Below are 26,653 nucleotides of genomic sequence, written 5' to 3'. Positions count from 1 at the left end.
TTATGTGAGCAGGCTGTAAAACGTCTCACAGCAAAAACCTGGACTATGTAAAATCTTTTAAGAATTCATTTGAGCTTTTATGAACTAAATATAAATTATTTTATTAACAGAGTTCTGGATTTTGAGACATTCAAGGAGTGTGAGAATACATAAAATGATGCAATCTTTTTGGCTATTTCAGGAGATCCTTGTTCGTTAGATATTATCACAAGGAATGCCTGTAGTTGGCCACAAATTAATTCTACAGCTTGACAATGAACTGAAACAGCAGGCAGAATGATAAAGAACCGCCGTCAGCCTCCAGAGGAACAGGGAGTCCTGCAACAGATGGTCTAACCTCTGCGGAGCCATAATGCTTAACTCAAGGAGTCAGTCTGTGATTAGAGGAGGAGAAAGAAGCACCCGAGACACCTGAAACCACAGAGACACTGTGGCAAGCTCTTCAAGATGCAAGCAACAAGTCTGCAAACTCTAAGTGTAGCCATGAAAGATGCAGCAGTTTTACAGGTGGTCACACCAAATGTCATTTTTTTCCCCTGTTGTCTCCAACATTCACTTACAAATTTGAACTTTCATTGCATTATTTTTTAATGCATCTAACATCATTTTTAGTCCCTAAAACATATTCAGAACCCATAATTATTCAAATACATTTAGCATATTCTTACAGCACATGCTGTAAGAATATGCAATCTTTTAGATTTTCGTAACTTGTGAGTTTGATTACTTTCTTTCATTCTCTCATAAGATTTTTTGTGGACTTTCCTTTTCTTCCAGGCTGGAATTAGAATTCATTTTGGCATGCATCTCTTCTTGAAATCTCAAACTGAAACTTTGACTTCTGACATGTTTTTAACCACTACTGGTTCAGTTCTTTTCATCTCAGCTTTGGTAATTTGCAGGTACAAGTGCCCATCACAAAATCCTCACAGATATAATTTAAATTTCATATGATGATATCTACAATGAGCTTCTCCTCCAAACAAATGCAACAAAGTTGGGCTGTGGCTTACTGCTGTGCCCTCCACGATGTCTCTCCAGATAGGTTTTTCCCCGCTGCCCTCGCTGAAGTCCAGCAGGTTGTCTACCACGACCTGGCCTATCAAATCGTGTCTGGAGAAGCGGTCGAAGTCATACACAGAAAAATGCAGCTTCCTGGAATGTAGCTCGTTCAGAGGCACGCCAAACTGGAACGTCTCGTTGAACACTGGATTTAAGGTCTTTCTGTGGACCTGAGACAAAAAAGAGACAGAAAGAATGGTAACACTTTGGATTTTAGCTTGCAAATTACAATGTTACTGTTTTGTATACAGATTGTACCAATTAGATTCTTGATAGGTGGGATTTCTTTACAGAATTAAGGGGGGACTACATTTCACAGCTGTCCCTACCATCCTGTAATAAGGGCACAAACTATTTTGATTCAACTTAAAACAACTCGTCACAGTATTTCTTACACTTAATATTGTCCAATATACATGAAAACAGATTTATGAGTGAAAACATGAGTGTTTTGGGCTGCATAGATGTTTAGGACCTGGTGATTTGACAACACATTAAGGCCTAAATATTTCCGTAAAATTAGTTTTGATCATCTGACAGCCTTTATACTGATTAATGTGTCATCATTATATAAGTACATGCACGCAACATCTTAATTGCTATAGATGAAGAGGTATTCCTTTCCCCTGACATTCAGCAAATGATTTGCCCTTGGGACAAAAAAAACCCAAAAGATATCAAGGTTCTAAAATGTCTCTTTTTCTTTTATTTACTTTTTACTGAGATCATCAAATATGCACTTGATAGAGTAAAAGAGAGGTATTTAAACCCTGCATGCCTTGTAGTTTCATATTGTACTTTGTCACTGGCAATTTGCCCAATAAGTACATTCTATTTTCTTCTATTTCTTCTATTTTATCTGTGATATGTACCTAAGAATCAATTGTCCCATATTATGTAAAAAACACACTTACTTTTGGGGTGCTAATTAGAGCAATGTCTGGTTGAAAGATGTTTCTTTGAAAGCAGCAAGTGTTTTAAGCAGCTTTTTTGGCACGGAGCCCTTATTGCTGTGGTGTTTCTTGTTCTGAATCCTTTTAGTTGGATTTTAGATTTGGCAGGTGGTGTATTTTCTCTTTCTCCTTTATTTCTTTTCCTCTTTGCCTGTGGCAACCCCCCCACCCTGCCCGTTTTATCCAAAACAAACTGAAAACATGAAAGGTATTAGTTCCTGTGAACCAAAGAGCTACCAGAGACTTCTTAAAAATTTGAAAGCTTTGACTAACAGCTTGCAGGGTGAATCACACAGAGCTTGAACGGCAAAGCAGACATTATTACAGGGAAAGAGTTCTCTTTTAAATTGATCTATAAAAAAAACAAACAAGAGGTATCAGAAACCAGAGTAATATCGAAGGGGAGTTTTATTATTAGATTGGCATAAGTGCTGAAATGTCCTTGGGCAACATAATTAACCTTTAAAGCAAGGGCTAACCCTGTCCTTCTGCCAGAGGGAGAAAAGCAGATTTCACATTTTCTTCGGGGATGAAAGATCGAATAGAACTTGCGGAAATCAAATCAAGTAAAACTGAATTTAAAAAATCGTCCCCCAAAACACACAAGGTGAGGGTTGTTTATGTTTAAAGGTGGGATTTATTGCATTTATCCACAGCTCTCTCTCCTGTTGTGTGTCAAACCTGATGCACAATTTTAAACTGAAGAATACAGTCTGATGAAAAGGGAGCGGCTACAACTTCCTGCTTGTCACATTCAAGCACATTGTGGATGTCATATGTAAATGTGTCTTGAATCTCATCTCCAACCCAGAATTATAAGAAAAAAAATTAATTCAATGGTTGGATTAGTTTTCTATGAAAGCCTTTTCTATGAATGCTGTCAAACAATAAAGCATGCCATAATTGGCTCGTGACACACTCCAGATTTTCTGACAACTTTTGTCACTGCTTGAGTGCGTCTGTCAATCCAGTTTATTAGCACTTAATGATTACGTGTTAGCATGGATGAAATATGCATCTGAAAGAGACACTGCAGGTTTTGAAATCCAAAACGTCTTAACATCTGCTTGTGGGTGATGTCTGTTTTTCTTTGAAAATTAACTCAAGGGATAAAAGTGGTGCAAAATATAAAAGGTGTAAAAGTTCAATGTTAATGAGGATGTGATTGAAATGAAACAATCACCTACACTCCAAACAAAAGGGGGAGCCACATTATGCAAATGACTGAAGCATTCGTGCTTTTCAAAGGCTGAAGGGGCTTTTGTTACATGCAAGAGACAGTCACACAAAAGAGAGAAAACCAGAAGGCAGAATTTTTGCTATAGTGCTACAACTTCACTACTTTTCACTGTGCTCAGTTTAAATGCTTTTAAGTTGCAGAATTTCACTGTTTCAACCCAGTACTGTTCAAAACTACAAGTCATCTTTGTGAGGGCATTGAATACATAAGTCTCGAGGTTCTCCACAGAGAATAAATTAGATGAGAGGAGGATTTTTTTAGAACTTAAAGTATATTTCCTGGTACGGGATGTCCTGAAATGTTATTCTCAAATATTGATCCAGCTGTCCTCAAACACTAGAATAACACACAGGAATTTAGTAGCAGTGCCAGTATAGTCTGAAGAACATTATCTTGAATAAATAATGTCCCAGATTAGATTAGATTACATGAGTGATCCTGTAATGATTCTCCATGAGGAGGCTGGATCATCAGAGAAGGAAGGAAAGAATAACATGCTGATTCTATAAATTTTCTTTGTTTCGACATTATTACAAAGTCAACGTGCAACTCAGGATAGAGGTGAGTGTGAAATGAGTGGGAGGCACCTTTGTCTGGAATTTCTTCTTCCTGTCTGGCAGTAGGTAAATCTTCACATATGGGTCAGAGAAGCCGTTGGCGTCCTTCGCTGGCAGGTCCAAAGCTTTCAGTATTTTCACAACCAACTGCTCCGTGCTGAAACGGGCACAGGAACATTAAAAAAAAATCTGTTTTGGTTCATTCAACATTGTTACACAAAGAGCTTTAAAGCGAGGGGTCGCATGACTTTACACAAACACTCCATAAGAGGATTAGCCCACACACTCACAAACACCTGTGCAGAACTGTACGGATATTGGCGTAGGAAGTTCTGTGTCACTGGGGCAAAGAGTACCAAGAATGGCGTGTGTGTGTGTGTGTGTGTGTGTGTGTGTGTGTGTGTGTGTGTGTGCGCGTGTGTGTGTCATCTCTGCAACTGTATCACGGTTGCACTGTCAGCAATGTTAAATTTAAGCTCTGTGAGCACAGATGACTGAGACAGATTCTGTCGAGATCTGAGCTCATTAATTATCTTTAACAGAGCATGCTTTAGTCTGTAGTCATATGGGTCATATTATGTACAGTGCTGTTGGTACTGTAAACAAGAACAAAACATGTTATTTGTAGATCAAAAGATTACAGCAATTGGAACATTCTTGTGTCACAAAATAGCATTTTGCATGTCTTTGTTTTTGGACTTTTGGTTTAAAAAACACACACTTTGAGGGTTTGCAAAACTGGGCTCTTTTCATGACTTGTTTGACTTATACGATCTTATACGATAGACAGTTTATTAAGACAGTAATTGAAGGGAAGAATATTAAAAAGTGAAGGCAGCAGCTTAACAATAAATACACACAAAAAAAGCTTAAATGTCAACAATAAAAAGATCTTTTTTGTCCACATTTTCCTGAAACATTTAATTAATACTACACCAGTGGTTATCACACTGGGGGTAAGATTTATTTCCACCAACAAAGAACTGGTCCTGTTCTGGAACCATAGCACCAATCGGTCTGTACAAAACCGATAAGCACCGGCTCCTCGCTTCAGTCTGGCGGGCAGCAGTGATACACCTGCCAGGCAGCGCAGTTTTTCTCCACATTGTTTTTTGTTGTCACAGCCAAACAAGGTAGCACCATCATTTCTGCTCACATCCAACATGCACTTTTTTAAGAAAAAGAAGGAGAAGAAATGGTAAAAATAACAATAAAAGATATTACTGAAACAGTTCAAATTTGGGCTATCCATCTAAATTTGATGAAAATTAAGAAAATATGTATTTAACTATCAAGGACTAAGATTATGGGAGGAAGATAATCAGCAACCCGTTTTGATAGATCAAGTAGATTTGGCTATTTGTTGCAGAGTTTTGAGGGTTTGAGATCCACTGATCTTACTAAATGCCCTTGTTACAACATTTTAAACCTACTTCAGGTACAGCACAAACAATAAATGCTTAATTTCTTTATCATCCTCACTAATTTCTTGTCCAGGTTTGCACATGCTCACTCCCTACAAAACTGCTTGTCACTCTCAGACCAATAGCCTCGTATTTTAATACAACAAAATCCAAGAATTGATGCCACTGAAAATCTGTGTAAATAAGTTTTGCTAATAAACAGTATTCATTCATTCATTCATGGTAAAAATTTTCTTCACAAACTGATTGTAGATACTTTTCATGATATTTTTGACGTGTAAATGAAGCAAATAGTTTCACTCACGTCTTGTTTGTTCCACAAACTACATCAAATATATATATATATATATATATATATATATATTTTTTTTTTTTACCTTATCAATTAATCTATAATGTTCTATGATATATTAGAATAATTTATTCAATGTATTTCTAAAACTCATAGCGTTATTTCACCCGAAAGAGAAAAAAATGCTAAGAATATTACATGGCACCTGAATAGGTTGTTCAACAGGTTTAAAGGCTGCAACATGAGTGGAAAATTAAACTAGTAGCAGCTTTAGTTTAAAAATAGCACGAGTGGCCTTTTCTGTATATAACAAACGAAGCAGATATAAACCCACAAATGCGTGTATAAGTTATGTAGCAGGGCTGTAATAATTTCTTTATGACGCAAACAAACATGCAAGCATGCAACACACATGAACAGACGGATGCTCATGCGTCTGAATGCTCCATGGCACAGTCATGGCTGCGTCTCTCGTGCGATTTATTATGTATTTAATTACCAGATGAAGATGAAGACGGCTCGGAGGCCTTTAATCAGACCTCGTTAGACTGTGTCTCCCTGTGTTAACCAGTGTGTCAGCACTTCATTAGCAGCTTTAGGAGAACAGACTGAACTTTGTGGCTCAGGATGGATCAGCAGGGTAAACGCCAACAGTGACCCCAGCAGCTATAACGTACACTGTCCATGTGTGCCAATCACAAATAGGATACGCATGTTGACATTACAACCATGGCAAATCTGGACACGTGTTTACCTCTGACTCACATCTAATTAATACAATCAGATAAACAAGCCTACTCTGCAATCACATTAAATCAGGTCAGTATAGGGGAAATCGCTGCAGGACATTGTGCTTTCGGTCAGATGAATATCTTAACAAGAAAACTCTGACCAATTTAAATAGGTTTCCAATAATCTTTTAATCCAGTGTGGTTTTGTCACATACTGGTGGTCTGTGGTCACTGTGCAGTTCAGTGAGGTTCACAGCAATGCTCAGATGTGCAATCATTGAAAATGAGCTTGTACAAAAAACAAACAAAAACAGAAATACCTCTCCCTGATCCTTGTGCATTTTCCTGTAATTGTTATTTGATAGCATAAAATGGTGGCAGCTTTTCCTGCACTCACTTCTCCTTTTACAGAACACAACACGAGCCTGAACCAAACCGTTTTTGTACTATTCAAGAGGCATGCCGCAGAGAATACACCTATTACTTCCTGAACAGAGACTGAATTTCACAACCTTATTCCTGGCAGACAATGCTGAAAGCTAACTGTTATTCCCCCAGTGAACATGTGTCAACATTTAATGGGATTGTCAATAGAAATGCCTTCCCCAGCAGACCCAAGCAAGATTGACATTGTTGTTGTGACTGTTATAGTCCAGACAGCAGGGTCTCACACATTAACATGTGAGTCTTATCACCTCTACACCAGTGTATTTAGAGACATGCTCACAGTGATTTTGCTACATCGCCCACCTTTCTTTTTTACCCCTGAGTGCCTTCCTCTTATTCATCTTGCTGAAACAATTTTCCCTCAGTGTAATAACAGGCAACTACAGAACAACATAAATGATCTTGTGACTTTATAAATGAGAAAAAGGGACACATGAATAGCTTCCATCACTATTCTCCCTCTCCATCAACCTCCCCTGCTAATTCTCTGTACGTTGACAATAACACCGTCTGGTGTTATTATGTGTTGACAGGGGTGGCTGTTAAAAATGGCTCACTATATATAATTCATGACTGAACGGCCTTCTTGCTCCTTTCTTTTCTGACCATCAGCACTTTCAGCCGTTGCAATGTTTCCATACATCAGTGCAGGCAGAAATGAGGACCGGGACACAGCGAGTCACGCAGAACTCCCCACATCCCACCAGCATCCTGACACTGAGACACTGAGATTCACACACACACACACACACACACTCTCATCACCTGATGGACACAACATGGCAGCAGGTATGCATTTAAACTGAAATTTAACAGCAGGAGACTTAAAATTAAGCTGATTAAGCCCGGAAATCTGTGCCACACAGACTATAAAAGATGCAGATGTTGTTGTGTTATGTATAATGGCACCACTTCCGTTTTAACATAGGTTAACACTGTTTAGTTATTATGAGGATATAAGATGCCCCTCTCACTGCCCTGTGCCTTAAAGAAATTCAGCAAATCAGAGTCTGCCTGCTTTAGAAGAACCTCATTGCCATTTTTAAAGCGTTCTGAAGACCCATCAACATCCACCATAGATGTGCTTTTAACTTCAGTCCGGTTGTTCCAACAAACATTACATTCTGCAAATAAAGTTGAGGTCTTGTTTTAAGTGTTGGTTAAACAAAGGAGGTACTTTGCACGTCTATTTATGGAAACAGATGTCTAAGAGAAGGATGAACAAATCCAAGACTGCGGAACGAACTCCTGCACCCTGCCCAACATGTGTTTGCAACATTTTTGTATGAGACCTTTATCAGGCAAACCATTTTCCATCAATCAGAAGCCATATTAAATAGGAAGTGGCCGTGAATGTCCAAACAACCGTATTCTCCAAATGTCACAGAGATATGTCTACAGTGCATCTAACAATAGGATAAAAAGAAATATGCCAGTTTTGAGAAATTGAAATCACTTTAGAGAAAACGATCAAGAATGTGGCGATATTAACAAGCATAAGACTTTGAGAATAACTACACAAGGAAATTAAAGAAAATGAAAAACACTAAGAACAAATCCCCACATAATAAAATGAGAACAGGTTAAATACCAATCTACAAACTTCAGTTGCATTAAAATCTTTTTAAGTAACACTATCTATAATCCACCAGTGTTTTAGATTTTAAAAAATCTCTGGAGGACACCTAACACCTAGCAAATCAATAAGGACTGTACATAGATAGATGCAGCACATTTAGGCTAACTTGGTGATATAATGGCCTCATTCTTTATAGTTAAACTTAATCATTTAAATGATTTATTCATGTAAAATTTTCCAATTTCACCTGAGGATATTGACAGAATGAGTAGGCTGTTTTGGTTTACATTTGCTGACTTACTTGAAGGCGTAGCGCAGGAGGAAGCTGATCTTGCCACAGTTGTCTCCCTGTTTTCCCTCTCCCATGTCGCCTTTGGGTCTGTAGAGCTCTGGCTTGATCTGCCCAATGCAGGTTACCTGCTCCTTCTCCTCACCATGAAAATCAGGGCTGGAGAGCTGGTGAGTCATGGGCTTGGGGCTAAACAGACACATAAGAGCTTAGAGGGTGAATATTAAGCGCATCACACACAACACGCAAATGCACATATGAAATAAATAAATAGAAGAATAAAAACAACGTTACGATTCAGAAGCTTAATCAAACGAAAGATGCAGCGGTAAGTAAGCTATTGAAATGGAGTTTACTCATCGTATTTATATGACTCCGTTTCCACACCCATTTTCATACATGCATGCATCGTAATTACTTTTAAGATTGAGGCTTGTGTAACGATGACTGGTTTTCCCCAACTCTTTTTTTTTGTGTTTGAGCTTCACAAATACATTATCAGACATTTTGTGCCATTTTCAACACGATAAAAAGTCATGTCTTTCAAAATGTATCTTCATCTTCAACTGTTACAGATCTCAATGTGTTGATTTGAGGAAAGAAAGCTTAAAGACAATACACGCTTACTAATACAAAGCAACATTTACAAAGCTGACTCCTACCATCATTAATGTTTCTACTTTAATGATCACAGGCTCTGGATTTAGCAGAATGAACACATAAATTCTGCACTGACCGTGGCGTGACCTGCTGCTGGGAATGAGCGTTGGGTAGATCTTTATGTGGTTGAGCACCACCCTCTGCGTTGGGCACATCTGGAGACGTCTGACTCAGCTTCAGAGTTCCTTCCAAAGTGCAAAAATAGACAAAACAATCACGCTCCTCCTTGTTTTTACTGTAATGATGTCAGTGGTAACAGTAGCACTGAAGACCAGCCTGTTTGTCAGCATCATTGATTGCATTGATTTCATTACTTTGATTTAACAGGCTGTGATTTATCAGCAAAGGGAAGGGGATGAATGAGCAGACATATTTACAATAGCACAACATGAGCAAGCATAAAAGGTATACAGAGATGTGAAAAGAGTACTTGCAATTGAAATAAAGGGTGGCAGAAATATTTCACTGTGAATAATGACAAACATTCTACACCCGTGCTGATAGCCAGTGGAAACCAAACTCCACACTGAAAAATCATGGCTGTTAAGCAAACTTGTGTCATAAAATCGGGTGTAAAATATATTCCTGATATCAATTTTGATCTCAGCTTCTTATTCTAATGCTGATTATTTAGATTTAAGATCAATGCCGATTCATGAAATAGCCAATTCCAAACACTTTTTGCAAACAAACTATGATGAAAGTTTAGCAGCCAAACTTTTTTCAAAGTTTCCAGAGACCAATATAAGACTAATGGAAAATTCAGTATTCAACAAGTGGTTTGAATCAGGGCAATGTTGTCTTCAGGTTGTGAACATTTATCTCTGCACGTTATCGCCAAGAAAGAAATAATGGAAAAATGTAGCCTATGTTAATTAGGATTTAACCTTGAGGTAAAGACACCATGTGCCATGTCCTGAAACTCTATCTGTATTGTTTAACATCTGTAATAAGAACAGGGCTAGAATGATTAAAAAGCAATATTCATTGAACATAGCAAAGATACCCCATTTATATTTAAGATAATGGTCAGCGTTTGTCATGCTGGTGCAGCCCAGACATATTATCTTTATAGACTGTAGGTTAATGTATTAAATTCTGTTAATATATTGAAAGGAGAAGTTATTGACTGGGATATTGCATTACTCTTAAAGTCATGTCAGGATTAAGAATGTCTAACGTCAGAGAGCTTGCTTTCCCTCACCAGCGTTGTTGGGGTAGGAGTCCATGTCCAGGTAGGAGTGCTCCTGGGTCTCATGTGGTCCCCCAACCACCGCCCCGACTTCCCCCCTCTCCAGCCCTACCAATTCAGAGAAATGGGGGTGGTGTTGGCCCTGCTGGCCCAGGGAGGGGTAGAGTGAGGAAGAGGACTGGCCCTCTTTCCTCTGCAGCGAGGGTAAGATTGACGACCCCGCAGCACCTCCGAGGTTTCCGACACCGGCGCTTCCGGGCAGCAACGCCGATGTCAGACTCAGACCTCCACCCTCCTTGTCCCGCCATGGCAGCCAACAGAGCTTCCAGGAGACGAAGAGGGAGACGGAGAGAAGGACGATGCCACAGAATGTCACAATGACCGACAGCAGGCTGACGGAGATCTCTACAGGGGAACAGAGGAAGAAACTGAGTTGTGAAAGAGAGTGAAAACAGAATATTCAACAGGATACTCAATATTCAGATGGAAGTCATGAAAGGATTTTTGAAAAGAATGTAGCTTTTAAAAAGAAAAGAAACTGGAGACAATGCTAATTATTATGGCAAGTACTGCTAAGGTTTAGTTTTTTCATAAACTAAAAAGCTAAAAATAAAATTAAAACTCTTAAACCAAAAGACATGTCAAGGAGTCACAATGGTCACAACTCACCCTGAAAGCCAATGTAAAAAAAAAATATATATAAACTGGATTCAAGATTCACATATTTGAATCACATTTCAGCCAAGCAGCTGCTCTGTCTGACAGATCTACAATGCCATCATAGTTGGGTTTTTTTTGCCACCAGCATGAATAAAATCAACAACCTCATTTGTATGACTGGTAATTACTCATTAACACATTATACATATGCCTAACAACTCAACAGTAAACCACTGCACGATCAACAATCCCTACACCCCCTTCACACACAGGCAACATCACCACAGTATCTACAAATCACACATCATGGAGCAGGAGAGACAACCTGCTGTAAGCATAAATTGCAATTTGCAGCCATTCCCTGAAGTCTTAACCGCACATTTCAAACCTGATTTTAAAATAGGGGTAAACATTGGCAGAGTGGATGTTCCTTAAGAAGAAGAGAAGACAAGGTGGAAGGAGGCAGCGAGGCAAGCAATTAATAAAATTATAGTAAAAAAAATAACACAGCCGCAGTGATGTCTCTATGTCAACCTACATTTCCTCGAGGCTTTTTAATCTTTGTCAGTTTAAGGATTGTGTCTGAGAAGGGAGAGTGTTTGGCGGGGTAGTGGGTATGTGGGGGTGAGGATGTGGATGTTGGGGAGTGTGGAGAATGACTCATCCAAATGAGAAAGTGTACAGACTAAAAGAAAAGCGCAGTTTCAGCACCAGACTGCCGGACAGCTCCAGCAACAGCCTCCTGTTAAAGAGAGCATAAATGAAAGTGAGCCAGCATGAGCAGGTGGATCTTTGGAACTTTTGTAGATGTTGGAACATCTGCACGTGTCGGAGCCTACATACGTATTGTATGAATATTTATAGATAAATAAGCTAAATATACGATGAATATTTATTATTATCCTGGGCCATTTGAAGTATCTTTATAAATAGGATATTTTGGTCTGATGACTGTCTTGCCAAAAAGGACCAATCAGAACCCACATTGAATTAAGTCCCAGAGCCCTGAACATGAATATTCATGGTTTGTAAGTAGATCGAGAAGACTCATTATGATACTGTGTGCAGATTTTGCCGACTGTACTCTTTTCCACCTCCAGGCTTCTAAGTGAAAATTGTGTCTTTTGCCCTCTTGGGCCCCTTCCAGGCCACACGGCCACCAATTAAGAATGCTTTCTTTTTGCAGACAGGGCAGTCATCACCTTTACATGGAATTGCATTGTGTTACTGTTACATAAAAAAAAAAATGTTTTCCAAAACCCTCATACAAAGGTATCCCTTTCTTTAACCTCATTTTCCCTTAACTGATTTCAATTTAAATATCCTAAAGAGGATGACAAAGACAATAAGTGCTGCCAAATCACTTAATCTGTAGGATGTCTCCAAGACAAAAGTAGCCAGTCCCCTACATCTCCCGAAATTTGGTTAGCCTTTTGTTTCCCTTCCCATCTCCTCAAACACCCGTCATTCATCCCGAGCTGTCATTTTTTCTCCCATGCTGGTCCCCCCTGTACATGCTTCTCAGCATCTGTCTCTGTGTTCGTCACCCCTACCTTTTCTCCGTCTACCCCCTGCTCTGCCTCTGCTTCCTCGTTCTCTCTCTTTGGTGAATTATTCATCAGTCTGTGTATGTCATTAATCAGCACTTGTTCAAGAGATATGATTGGGGGACCATGAAGGTGGGGGATGGGCGAGGGTACATCGATCTGTCTTGGCAGAGAACAAGATGTGGCATGAAGTGAGAAACAAGAGATGAAAATAGAAAGAAAAGGCAAGGCGAGGGAGAACATGAGGATGGAGATCAGGAGACAGGAAGGGAAAAGTGATGCAGGGGAGGGAAAGGGAAAGATGGAAAGAGAAAAAGGCAGTGGTGATGGAGTAGAACGAAGAGAAAAAAAATTCAAACAGAATGGACTGCAGGGCTGTGAAAGACAGAGTCAGATGGTTGAAAACAGATTGGTGCACAAGTTGACAGACATATAAGCTGACTGGGTGCATTTCATTGAAAGAGCAGAGCAGGAAGGGAAGAGGGCTCATGAAGTCAATACAACTCCCATGCCATGTGAGAAAGAGTAGAAACCAAAGAGGCAATGATAAAGAGAGAAAGAAGGAAGACCAGCTGACAATGATTTAGAGCAAAACATAAAGAGGGGAGGAGCTTCACGATGTGAGAGGTTAATGCACTGATCTGTAGGGGAAAAACAAAGCAAGGAGGCTGAGGAGTAGGTTGTGTCTGGTTGGCAGATCAGGAAGCGCTGATAAAACACTGTTGTGATCAAACGTGTACAGCAACTGTCGGGGGCCAAACCACTTTCCTCCATTTGTCTGTCTTTAGGGCAGTCGGTGTATCTTTGCAAGCACTGATCCTGCCAAAGATCCATCATTAATCCACAAAGCATAAAAAGCAAGTCAGCAGGCGGGTAGGTGGGAGGGTAGCAGGCCTCTGAAGTGCGCCATGAAGAGGGACTGAGACTCCCTGTCAATCAGAGCCTGATGCAACCCCGCTGGGAGTCGCACATTGCGCCACATCAAACACATCTCCGCTGCTTACACAAGCCATTCGCTGACAGCTTTCGGCAATCGCCGTCCTCTGAGGGATCAGAGTTTTCCACCAGCAAACACAGAAAAATCACAGCTGGTAAAGTGAGGGGACCAACGCCTAAAACCGTGGCATGACATTTCTTCACAGAGCCATCCAAGTCTCTGGAGGTAATACGCAGCCAATCCAGGCTAATCTACACTGGGCCACAGATCCATACTAATCTGCATAGCATTTCCAAGCCTCATGAGAACTTACACGCCACAGTTTATTTACATACATCTCTGTATTTTTCTGTGTATACATACATATATATATATATATACATGTATTTGTAATTCAACTTTGAAATTACAGTTGCAGAATCCTTCTGAGACTCTTTGGGTATCTTAAACTCTTAAAAGAATTAAAAGACTTGTACCAAAGCCATTTCCATTTAGCTTGTGAATATTTCATTGTTTGTTGTTCTGAGTGCACAGTGCCTCAAACAATCCTTAAACATGAGAGCTCCTCTTAACCTCAGTCATGTCGTGTTGCGTTGTGATGTGTTGATAATGAAAATGCTCTTTCGAAGCTAACACTTTTTTGACAAACCTTAAAATGGAGGAAGAAATCACAAGATTTACAAGAAAGCTGGTGATCAGTTCCTTACATTCTCTCCCAGTTGGCTTGAAAGTTGTCCGTTAAGCTAATATTATCATACGTAACGGAGCAATTCAGCTGTGGCCCTACTGAAGACATTTAACTGAAAATCAAATCTAGTTTCAGTTGTTTTCATAAAGAGGAAAATGTGTGTGTTTACAAAGCTGATATTTAAAGTTTTTGTGGTTTTTTTTGTATATCATGCAGATTTAGGGACACTCTTTGTCTGGAACATACTGATCATATGCATGGAAAGTAGAGGAGTTATTTAATCTTCACAAGAAATGGTTAAGAAGTTTTAACACATTCTTCAAGGGAAAGCTTGTTATTTCTGTAATACACTTGAACAGAACATGACCAAGCTGACCACAGCTCTTGTAATGTGGCCAGAGGGTGAATACCAACTTTGAGAAGCCACCTTCAAATGCAAGAGAGAGTCTTTAATTGTGCAATTGCAAAGTCTTATGTTTCATAGTGGTTTTTTATTCAGAGATGAATTTACAATAAATATTCAATCTCAACACATCACTATATTGCAAAATGATTTATTAGAACCACCAGGTGTCGAACTTACCTGCGTCCAGCTGTCTGTTTTGACCCCTCAGCAGGTAACTGAACTCCTGGCAGCGTTCACTTTGGCTGTAAGTCCTTGGAGAATTGAAACACAGCTCCTCCACCAACATCAGCGCCTTCTTACACAGGTCTTCATCCCAGTCCCCCGACATGCTCCAATCCGCATTGCACTCTCACCAGCAGTCAGCCAATGACCGTGCAGCCCTCGCCGCCCTCACCTATTGGACGGCGCCTGGGGAAGTATAGTGTTGCGTCCACCTTTTACGAGGTGTGAACTGAGAAAAGCAAGGCAGGGGAAGCTGAGGGAGCAGCGGAAATGCAGGAAGAACAGGCGTTGCTCTGCTAGGTGTCTTGGTCTGGATCACAGAGACCAGACTGGCATGCCTGGGTATGACTGAGTGACACCCTCCCCTCTTACTTTCCCTGAAAGAGATAAAGAGAGATACAGTAAAGTGAATCTAAGGACATAAAAGTGTACAAATCAGGTTTCTGGCAGACTGGTCACCTTAGTCATTAAGTGAGAACATGGATGCCAGAACCATCAGTGAGTATCCTATTGATCACTGGCTCCAGTACCTTAGCATACACTCTACAGGAAACTGGCCTTATACAAAAAGTTATTTTTTTTAATCTTATAGCCAGCAGAATTAATGCCAAAAATCCTGATATGTGATGAAAAAGCATTCTCCCATTTATCTAGATTTAAGTCATGCATGAAGATGAGCTTTCTGTCACCACAGGGCACATTGTAATTTTCACAATTTCGCATTTGGTATCAAACATTTGCCTACAAAAACTGATAACATCTATGTCTGTGAATTATCTTGGAAGTTCTTTAAGCAGGGCACACTGCTTTTGAGACAATTTGTCCAATTACCTCTATAAGTGAGGCTGCAGGATGCTTTAGGGCAAATAAAGGTGCCATGCAGCTTATGTATGGCCTGAAGAATTAAAACGATGAGTAATGAGCATTAAGTAACTGGTGAGGATAAAAACAAAGTATTCTGATGTGGTATCAATCAATTATCAGCTGCAGAGGATGATACAATGTGTTCAGCGCAAAAAAAATACTATTTCACATTACATTTAACAGAATTCTGCTTTACAAGGTACATTTTGATTTAAAGGAAGTAAATAATTGAAAACATCATTCAAATATTAAGGAGCATAAATTGTGTATCTTGTAGCGTACTAATGACAAAGATCATACCGAGGCAAGATGTCAAATCCACAGCTAATTGATGTATATACAGTACTATATATATATGTGTGTGTGTGTGTGTGTGTGTGTGTGTGTATGTATGGGTATACTATATATCAAAAACATGAACCTTCTTGTTCTAAACAAAGCCAGATTATTAACCCAACAATGTGCACACTTGTACAGAACCATCAGTAAGTATCTCCCGTAGATAAAATAATTGTTTTGGTGTCTAAAACTGATCAGCACCTCCATCATTTTTAAACTTTATGTAATATTTCAGACGAACACACATTTTTAATTGTGATTACAGAGTAATTAAGATAATAATGAGTTATACTGCTTTGAGTCTCTAAAACACGGAATAAAACCAAAAACATTTTAAGAATTCATAATTGTAATTTTTCTCTGTGAATCTCTTGACATGTCATGTGTCATGTGAAAAAGAGAGTTCACCTTGTTTCAGTTCCAAGGTTTCATTCATCAGGAAATGAAACAAAGTGATCTGGTCCTCACCAGGTCTTAACATTTGGTAAATACAACCACAGATGAACAACAACACGTGAGATATTACACCACATCATTATTCATTTGACAAAACAAATCCAAAATCCAGATGTATTGTGTAAAAAGAAACAGCTTATGGAACCACCTTTATCAGCAATAAATGGAGCAACCTGCGATAGTTCTGGCAGACCACGTAGTCAACGCGCCCTTTGCCTATTGGCTGACGCCGACCCAACCCTTATGGCTGTCCACAAACCAACTGCGCTCATGGTTAATCAGCTGCTGCTCGCAATTGGATGCTGGCATTTGGGGCGCTTCATTTAAACTACCAAATTGGTTTTACTGTCACTGCTCTTTTTGCTTTCTGCTTGCACCCACCACCTCCCCTGCTCCACCGACTTCTCATTGCCAAACAATGTCATACTGTTGTCATTGTTGCTTGCTCTGTTCTAGGGGGTATGTTTCCTTTACAGCAAATGGAAGGCACTCCACCTGAGGATGCTGCTGTTCCCTGTCTTGGCTTCCATGGAGCTCATGGAAAAGTCCGGAACTTCCTCCAAACAGAGCCTACCACCAAACACAAATTGTATGCATTCAGAATAAAGCTTCTGAATTTATTTCTGTTTCTCGTCTCGTTTTTGACTAGAGTGGTTCTGACAGAACTTAATGTAATCGTTTTCTGTGTGACTTTGTGAGTCTCTCACACTGTTGTGGAGGTATTTTGGCTTACTATTTGATATAAAATTGGTTCAGATCATTGAATTTGTGGACATTTGTTTATGCACAGCTCTTTTAAGGTCCCACCACAGCATTTCAGTCAGGTTGAGGTCTGGACTTTCACTGGACCATTGCAACACCTTGCTTCTTTCCTTTTTCAGACATTCTGCTGTAGATCTGCTGCTGTGTTTGGGATCATTGTCCTGTTGATGAGCCAGTTTCAGCCAAGCTTTAGCTGTCAGACAGATGGCCTCATATCTGACTCTAGAGCACTTTGGTATCCAGAGGAGGTCATGGTGGACTCAATGACTGCAAGGTGCCCAGGTCCTGTGGCTGTAGAACAAGCCCAGATCATCAGCCCTCCACCACCGTGCTTGACAGATGGTGTGAGGTGTTTCTGCTGATATGCTGTGTTTGGTTTCCTCCAAACATGCTGCTGTGCATTATGAGCAAACATCTCCACTTTGGGCTCAACTGTCCAAAGGACATTGTTCCAGAAGTCTTGTAGTTTGCTTAGATGCAATTGTGCAAAACTAAGCTGTGCTACAAAGTATTTTTACAGAGAAGAGACTTCTTCTTTGCTCGTGCAATCCTTCCAAACAAATCGTACTTCTTTCATTTTTTTCTAATTGTGCTGACTGTCTGAGATGTAGCTCTTGGACTTTTTTGCAGTTTCTCTGAGAATTGCACAGTCTGTTCTTGGGGTGAACTTGCTGGAACGTCCTCAGAAGATTGACAGCTATCATGAATGATTTCCACTTGAGAATAATCTTTCTCTCTCTAGAATGATGGAATCCAAATAGTTTGGAAATGGCCTTATAACCCTTCCCAGACTGGGCAGGAATAGTTGCTTCTTTTTGATCATTGCTGATGTCTTTCCTCCTTGGCATTGTGCTAACACAAACCTGAATGCTCCAGACCGGCAAACTGACAAAACTTCCTGTTTTGAATGTTGTTCAGCTGAGGTTGCATTGATCTAATTCCTAGACGTGTAAAAGACCAGATTATTTCTATTATGTCATGAGGTTGTATGTACGTAAATTAGAGACATGGTGAAGACTATGGGATTTTTCAATATGTCCTCACATATCAATCCTTTTTCATATGACTGAACCTTGGATTTTTATCCATAGCACGAGCAGAAAAACATCAATTAAAGCATATTGCTATCTTAGATCAAGTAGTAAAGATATGGATTACGTGTTTACCTTTACTAAACTCAACTCTGGACGTTTGATGGCATGTTGAATTTGCAATCCAGCGCAGACACTCTTCATGTAAGATGTTCCTTGCAAATGGATTTGACTAAGGAACACAGCGTTATCCCAGCAGTGCATACATAACCTTTAGCCTGTTATTTTCCTTATGGTTCTAGGATCAGAAATGGAAGCCTGCAGATGGGTGTTTTTTTCCTTTCTTTCTTCACTGCAAGCTGGAAGCAGAGTTGAATTCTTAGTCATATAGCTCCAACAGGAACTGGTGGAATGCATCAGTGTGGCTGGTGTCTCCTACGCATCACCATGGACCGGAAGCAACTGTCAGACTTGTGGAGATTCTGTAAAAGCTCTCTAAACACACCTGAAAAACAATGCAAATCAATAAATTGATAAAAGGCAAACAACAAATACAGCAAGCACAAGCAGTTGCAAGGATGTCTACACCACTGTGCAGAAGACTACTGACACATATAGGAGTGAGATAGAGTTAAAGATGTTAAGTCTGACTCCCATATGTGAGTTTTTCTTGTTCTTTCATCCAGAAGAAACTAACTTTCTTCAGTTCACTGTCTTTATTTGTGATCCCATTCTGTCAAAATAAAAAGAGGTCATTGCCCAAACTCTAGTTTCTCACAGTCTGTCAGTCTCCAGGGGCTCTGACAGAAGAAAATGTACACATAGTTATGTCTAATAATACAGATCTGCAGCAAAACCTCAAGTATTGAATGTGTCTTGCCAAAAACCTTGAACAAGTGGTGTGGTTGGAAAATAAATCATTGGCAATGCACAATGTTCTCGGTGAGAGGTCAGCTCACTTTTCCACTCAGCTGTTATGACCTTGTAAAGCTACGAGCCTATTTCTCAAGCAAGATGCCACGTCAAACAGGGCAAGGACTATTGATCATCTGATGTATGTTGTGAGAAATGTCAGCGTCAGTCTTCGTGCACTGAGTGGCACCTTCCTTACAAAGTGCTCTTTATATGTCCATCTGTCTCCCAGCCATCCGTCAATCACCGCATTAGGCAAAGACATACTTCACTCCCAACATGATCCGAAACAAGAAGTGCTTCGACTCAATTTCTAGTTTTTCTCTCCTACGTGTTTCCTCTCTTGTTTGGACTCTTATTGTCACATCTGGAAAATCTGTCTGTCAAATACAGAGTCCATTTATCTGTCCATCTCAGTCCATTGCAGAAATGATTAAAAAGAGTGAAAACTTAGAGAATCAAAATGTCATCCAAACCCAACATGCTGGACCAACCCTCCCCCCTTTCACTTTGACTCTCTCCTTTTATGATCGCAAATCTGTTTGAGTGACTCAAATCCTACGATATCTCAATCTGAGGAATGGCCATTTGGCACAAAACTGGCTACCACGAATGCCAGCGACAGCATCAAGAGGGAGAGGCAAAAAATTAATTGATGAAAGACAGACAGATAGAGCGATTGTATGGCAAGAGATGGAGGAAGGGAGACTGAGAGCAAGGCATAAGAGAGACATTAAATTGAAGGCGAGACAGATAAAGCGGGAGGGGAAAAACTGGAGCAGAGAAGGGCAGAGAAAAAAAATTATAGGAAGCTGGCGACGAGGGTGACACAGCAACAATGGTAATCAAGATTTTGGAGATGCAATTTACTGCATGCTAAATATTTATAGATAATGTTTATTGACAGATGAACATGCTTTCAGAAAAATGTTGACAAATCATTCCACTTATGTAGCACCATTCCCAGTAACATATGTTCCTACTGTAGATTACAGTGCGACACTAAAACTCCATTGACTGCTGCTCTGCCAGGGATCAATACTCTCAGGGTACAATAATGCCACAACACAGACCAGTCAAGCAGAAGGGTCACTGTCCGGCTGAGCAGAGGAGACAGGACGGCGTGCAAGGTCACAGTCTAACCACACTACGGACGAAGTGGAATCGCTCCTGTCCAATCACATAACAGAAAGAAGATGAGAACTGGATGAGATCAGTCTGCAATCCCGAAAGAAGCAAGCCAATCAGATCATGAGCTAAATCTGGCCAGAAGAAAAGGCCGGTTGCACCAGACAAAAGGAGCAGACAGCCATTAGTAGATATAATCCAAGTACATATCAGTGAGAAAAAGGCTGCAAGTTCAAACCTATACATGTGTCCTTGAGAAAGATACTGAACCCCTTGTTGGCCATTCCTGTTAATCTCTTAAAATAAGAGTATTAGCTCAATGACTCATTTTTAAATCTCAGCCCAGCCGTTATTTCCACGGCCTAGCTTACAGGTGATAAAGCAGCTGAAACATTTGTGGTTGTATCCCCTTTTTAATGACCGGATCATTCCAGTATTTGCAAAGAGGGGACGGGTTTGCAGCAGCGCTCAGGTGTGCAGAGAGCTGAGATATAAAATGTCCAAACCCTCAGACTATCATACTCCTGTTTCTTATTGCTGAGGCATACACTGATATACCAATATTTAATGTACTCCCTCATTTGTTTTTATGAACTGAATTTCTTGTTTTTCCCTCACACTGGAATCCTTGTAATTTTCCTCCTGACTCACCTGCAAATGTTTTATCTGATAAAAAAAAAATAAGCACAGGGGACAGGTTTTTCAGTGAGATGCATCATGTCAGATAACGTGACAGAAATCTCTAATCTGGATGTGGAATCTGTCTCTGAGGGAAGAATCACACACCTCGGGTGAGTTTGGGAATGACAGTGATAAGACATTTGAAACGCTGCTGTCAGCTGCACGTGAACGAGAATTCATCCAGTTGCTAACCACACATCTGTGATTCAGCCGCTCCACATCATCAGTTGGCTTTTCATTTTCTGGTCAAATTACAGTACATGTTTGTCTTTAAGCTACAGTGAGTAAAACAAATCCCACAGTGTGTAACCCTTTTAGTTTCTTCATCCATTCAGTCTTACTTTGAGGTCTTCCTGAATTGAATCTTAGAGTTCACCGCACAATCAGGGATGTTTAAGATCATATCCTATTTTGCTGTTCATAAAAAAAAATTCAGCCGCCTCTTGTTAACCTCCTCTTTCTTTAGTGGGCTTTGACTAATGGGAATTAACATTTATTGCTATAATGTCTAACTATTTTAGGGGAGAAACTGGGCACCTTTGTAATTAGAAAACTGAGAACAGTCAGACGCCTTTTTTCTGTGAACATAATGCATGTGTAGACAAAGGAGACTAATCCATTGGTTATACTTAATAGGATGTTTCAGGCAGATCTCATTGAACCTGCTTTCAAGTCTTCCTATCTGTTGCCATGCTTTTTCTTTTGTTTTCATCTGTACCTGGAAGTCATATTTAACTGAACCTCTTATTGTTGCCCTGGATGTTTTAAGCTGTTTTTTGTTGCATTTTTCTCTCTATTTATTGTGGTCTGCAAATCAGCTTACTTGTTTAAGCGCATTTCACACTTCCCATTTTTTCACCTGCATGGCAGTTTTACCATTAACAGCATTCCCTGTAAACAGGTGTCATTTCCAGTGTGCGGAACTGTGGATTGGTAACCTGGCCCTGTGACCTCTTTCTCTCTGCTCTTGAGGTTGATGTTGTCTGCTTTGCTGTAACCTGCTGGGCAGTATCATGTTGTGTGCCACCTCAAATCGATGTACTCATGTACCCTAGATCATCTGCTATTCGTCAGGACTATCACCATTTCAAAGGGGTCATGACCTGTCTTCGCCAGTGCTGGCATATTCTCATTTCTTGTCTTGCATCACTTCCTTTCGAGGCCACAGCGTTGTCTGCCTGAGACAATGCTATCATCGTTCCTTGCTGCTCATTCGGCTGTGACAGACTGATGCACAGCGGTAAACAGAAAGGGCTACTCCAACACATCATTTTGGTTACTCCACTGGAGCAGCACTGTCTTTTGGAGGGGCAAAGACGACACTGTTTGAGGCCAAGATTGAGCATGGGGATATTAATGTCTATTGACCAGAGGTAATAGCTTTGGTGAGGCTCAGTCTTGAGGTTGTTCCAATTCAGTCTCTCCTATAATAGGTCTTGGATACCATCTCAGTGAATAAATGACATGAGGTGGGTGAGAGTGAGCGTTAATATCTGCTTAAGGCCATATATCTTTTTATAAACATGCAATCAAAAACCCCATTGCATTCAAAAAGACACTGTTGCCTTTTATCTCTACCTATTTCTATCCCACGTTCACAGATATCAAAGGTTGCTGTTGGAGCTTTCACAGCTTACCACTCAGTGCCGGTTGGAGCTGAAAGTGTCTAAATTATCTATAACATGGGACAGGAAATAGAAAGCAAGTGGCCAGCCAGGAACCCCCATCGATGCTGGTGCTGCTCTTCCTGTGTCTTGCACAGCAAGTGAAGCTGCTGAGTGGGACCTATTTACAGACAGGGAGTGTAATGTCACATACACAGAGACGACGGGCCGCCCTCACTTCATTTTTCACCTGCAGCTATGCCAGAGTCGGCGAGTCGGTGTGTCTTAGTTTTGTTTTTGCTTTATTTTTTCTGACTGTCTCATAAACAAGGTTCTCTCCAGTGGGACGCCAGAGCAACTGTGGTTTTGATGATGGGGTGGAGGCCGAGGGGGTGTGGATGGAGGGGGAATTACGCACGTCTTACGCACGTCAACCTGTCTTCTGTGTGTTTCCTGCGTGCTCGTGCGCGCACCCCACTGTCTGTTCGTCTTATAGGCTATCATTCGCTTGAAAAAAAAAGTAAAATCATTGCCACCAGTGTGGATAGCTGTCATTTTAACACCTGTAATACAAATACGAGTCTCTTATCTGTTGTGAAGGCTAGTATAACCTACATTACCTTATAGACTGCCTGCCTCCACACATCATGCATACCACTATATGCTTGGGAAATACAGGCTACCAAGCAATGGCAGAATGCAATATAGAAGATCCAGGGTGGTGCACATATAATAGGCTTTACATTAAATATTTATAGAAAACAGCCACATGGTGCTAGATTTAGGGCATATTCAGCATAGCCCAGTGCGGGATGCAGGATCAAAGAAGATATGATGCGAATAATACACACATCGCTGATATCACAAACCCGAAAGTACGCTGTTTAACGGGAGCAACAAAGCGAAAATCTGCCTACCTTGGCGTTGCAGAAACCACTGTTTCCCTCTGTGACCAGTTTTCAATTTACGAGCTTCCTCGCTGTTTTAGTCAGATGCGACGCTTGTAAAGGGCCATTCCGCCCTCTTTCACTCTGTCCACCGCCTCCTCTCTATCCTCTCTCCAAGACGCACCGAGCATTAAACCTCGCGACCGGGATGGCAGGCTGACAGGGAGAAAAGAACAATATGATATGTCTCTCCTCCCCTCTTCTACCTCCTGTTCTCTGTGTTCTTCTCTTATATTATCCTCCCTCCTTGTGTTTTTTCCTCCTCTCTCTTTCACTATCCCCTCCCTCTTACTCTCCCTCGTTTGCTCGTTCGCTACCTCTCCTTCTTTTTCTCCCTGTGCTCTGAATACTAATACTATGTCTCTCCTCTCTCTGCCTGCACAGACCGGCCAGTGCTGAAGACATACTGATGTATGTGGGGCGTGTATAGGAAGGGAGCGGGAGGTGGTTTGTGTGAGCTTGTGTGTCTTTTAGTGGGAAGCAGGGATTGGTTGGTGGGGAGGGGGTTCCAGGTGATGATAATGGTCTCTCTGAGCCTGCAGGATACATGGGTAGGTCAGAAGGGCTGGTTCTTGGTTGGTCTTATTAGAGAAGTGATTAGATAATAATAGTCTTGCAGAAGCTCCCGGAGGGGTTATAGTGGTGTTGGTAGTGGGTAGGTTGGGGGAGCACGTAAAAATGTTACGTTTTTTATGGCAGCATCAGTGGGATGAGAGGAGGAGGAGGGGGCAGAACAGTGTGAGGAGGAGGTGATGCTCGGTTGTCAGGTGGTTGAGAGCAGTGATGAGATGGAGGGTCAGTGCTGTTCGGCTTTGAGCCAAAAGAGAAACATGGCTCTCAGCTTGTTTGTACGTGTGTTGGTGGGAGCTTGTTTTAAGGTGTGCATGCACCATGGAAACCTCAACGAGATGTGCAGCTGAAGTACACTGAGGCCATGATCTTGTTAGAATAAGACACAGTTTTATTGGAGTCATGATTAGATTATGATATTCCTCCAGGTCTTGTGTAAACAGAGAGGGGACATATAAAAAAATGCTCTTCTGTTTTATGGTAACATCTCCAGCAGCAAAACGATAAACCACGACTGTTGATTGAGAAAAGGTTTAAGGTTTTGCATCCCTGCTGTAGTTTTTTAAAGTGGAGTCCCTCAGGGAATACAAAAGAAATTGGGGGAACTAAATTTGCAAATCAAACAATACGAGAATGTAAGAGAAATCTAGTTTTGATATCTGCATCAAACCAGATCCCTCAACAAAAATCTAAATATATCAGAAAAGAATACTAGAGGGAGGTCTCTGGCTTCATGAAAATACATTAATTTGGCTTCAGTTCAAATATGTGAACCCCTAGATTACGGATTCAACTATTTACAGCTGTGACAGTACCAACTTCAACAATTATATAAGGGAAGTAAGCCCCTTTGTCCCTAAAGACAACCACTGCAATCACCTGCTGCTCCATTAAGTAAACATGGTGAGCAATGTGTACTCTTTAGCCTTGTTCTTTATAAGATATGAGTTTTTCAAAAATGTCAATCACTGCTAGCTCTACAGTGTGCATTTGTTTGTTACATTTTCTATACTTAATGTGACTGTTATCCCTGAAATTCCTGTGTGTAGATTGATTTCTCTATAAAGCAAAATTAACTCTTAGTCATGTTTTTAGGGAACAATCACGTTCTGAATAAATTCTTTTTTCAAAAAAGAAAGTTCTTCTTCTGAGTTCTGTTGTCAAAACTAAAGAAAGCACCTTCATTTTTAAATACAACAATGTGTCCGAACAACATCTAATGGGCTGCACAGCACTGGGAACATCAAGGCCTTGTTAGAAAGTTTGGTATGGAAATTCTAGGGTTATTTGGCTTCAAAATCTATTCTAAATGAATGTTTTTTGTTAATGTAACACAGATCAAACTGTTATTTATTCATAAAAATGCAAATCATGGTCTTTGGATGGGCTTGGTAGGAGGAGGGGTCATTTAAATTACCCTAGCTTAAGTCTAGTTTAAGTGAGTCAAAATTTGATCTTGTGCTTTTTATTATGATAATGGGTAGCAAAGTGCTCGACAAATATTCAGAAAAACATTCAAAAGGTTTTGCATTCATGGTGCATTCAAAATGACTGCTCCTGCTGAACATTTAGCGACCTCCATCCCAGACTGTAAAACAACATCAAGACAATAAGATCTTGTTACTCCTCATCTTTCAATTTTCCAAATGGACAAAACAATCTCCCATGACTCCTTTTGGGAAATTATTTCTTAGACTGAGCAACAATGACACACAGTATTCCCTGCCACATCACCAATGACCCGACACTGACAAAAATAATATCTTGTCAGCCACCATGTACTCTGAGATAAATCAAGAAGGACTGGACTTGACATTGTGCAGGAAATAATAATAAATGGGAAATTTGTACTTTGAACTTTAATTAATTAACATCTCATAGTTATATATCTTCATGATTATGCTGGAAACACTGAAGGTAAAAGAGAGATGAATGATGGAAAAATAGCTGTGTTTGGAACCCTGCAGCAGGCAATGATTGACTGATAAATGAGAGTAAACAGTGACCTCTGTTAGCTGTCACATCAGAGCACAGAGCGAGGCTGAGATATACAACAGAGGAGGACACGAATGTGTAGAGGAAACCAGGATAGAGTCGGAGGAGAGGAGAGCACAGGAGGGGGGAGGAAGAGTTGAACGAATGGGACTGAGAAAGGAAAAACCAAAAGGCTCTGGCAGTAGTCACTACCAGACCAGAAACATTAAGAGGGTATGGGAATATACCTCACATCTGGGACAAATTTCCTCTCTTGTGCACGCAAAACACACTTATGCCTTTATTTCACACATGTACATGCACACATTTTAAGGCACTCAGTGTACATGCATGTAATCACACATGCATACATAGAAAGTAGACCACAAGACGCCGGAGGGTAAAAGAGCCCACAAAGAGAGATTAACGGTGGGAAAAAAAATTACTGGTATCAACCCAGTATAAGGCAAAATAGGTCCAAATTCAAATATGTTTACAC

General features: G+C 40.4%; 1 protein-coding gene across 1 annotated transcript in view; it reads right to left on the bottom strand.

Annotated features, from left to right (window-relative positions):
• Positions 1–24,003, bottom strand: part of syt3 (synaptotagmin III) — a 32,340-nt gene extending 8,337 nt beyond the window's left edge. Inside the window, exons 1-8 of the mRNA XM_075454357.1 lie at positions 23,581–24,003; positions 18,474–18,843; positions 14,842–15,263; positions 10,439–10,831; positions 9,311–9,419; positions 8,587–8,763; positions 3,843–3,969; positions 1,014–1,232 (exon numbers count right to left, since the gene is read on the bottom strand). Coding sequence (XP_075310472.1) covers positions 1,014–1,232; positions 3,843–3,969; positions 8,587–8,763; positions 9,311–9,419; positions 10,439–10,831; positions 14,842–14,992 — 1,176 coding nt within the window. The 5' untranslated portion in view covers positions 14,993–15,263; positions 18,474–18,843; positions 23,581–24,003. The remainder of the gene's footprint in view (positions 1–1,013; positions 1,233–3,842; positions 3,970–8,586; positions 8,764–9,310; positions 9,420–10,438; positions 10,832–14,841; positions 15,264–18,473; positions 18,844–23,580) is intronic.
• Between the last annotated feature and the right edge of the window lie 2,650 nt (positions 24,004–26,653).

The sequence above is a fragment of the Odontesthes bonariensis genome, chromosome 21 (assembly GCF_027942865.1).
Source record: "Odontesthes bonariensis isolate fOdoBon6 chromosome 21, fOdoBon6.hap1, whole genome shotgun sequence".
Taxonomy (NCBI): Eukaryota; Metazoa; Chordata; class Actinopteri; order Atheriniformes; family Atherinopsidae; genus Odontesthes; species Odontesthes bonariensis.
The sequence above is the reverse complement of the archived record's forward strand: the minus strand, read 5'-3'. Positions and strand labels throughout refer to the sequence as shown.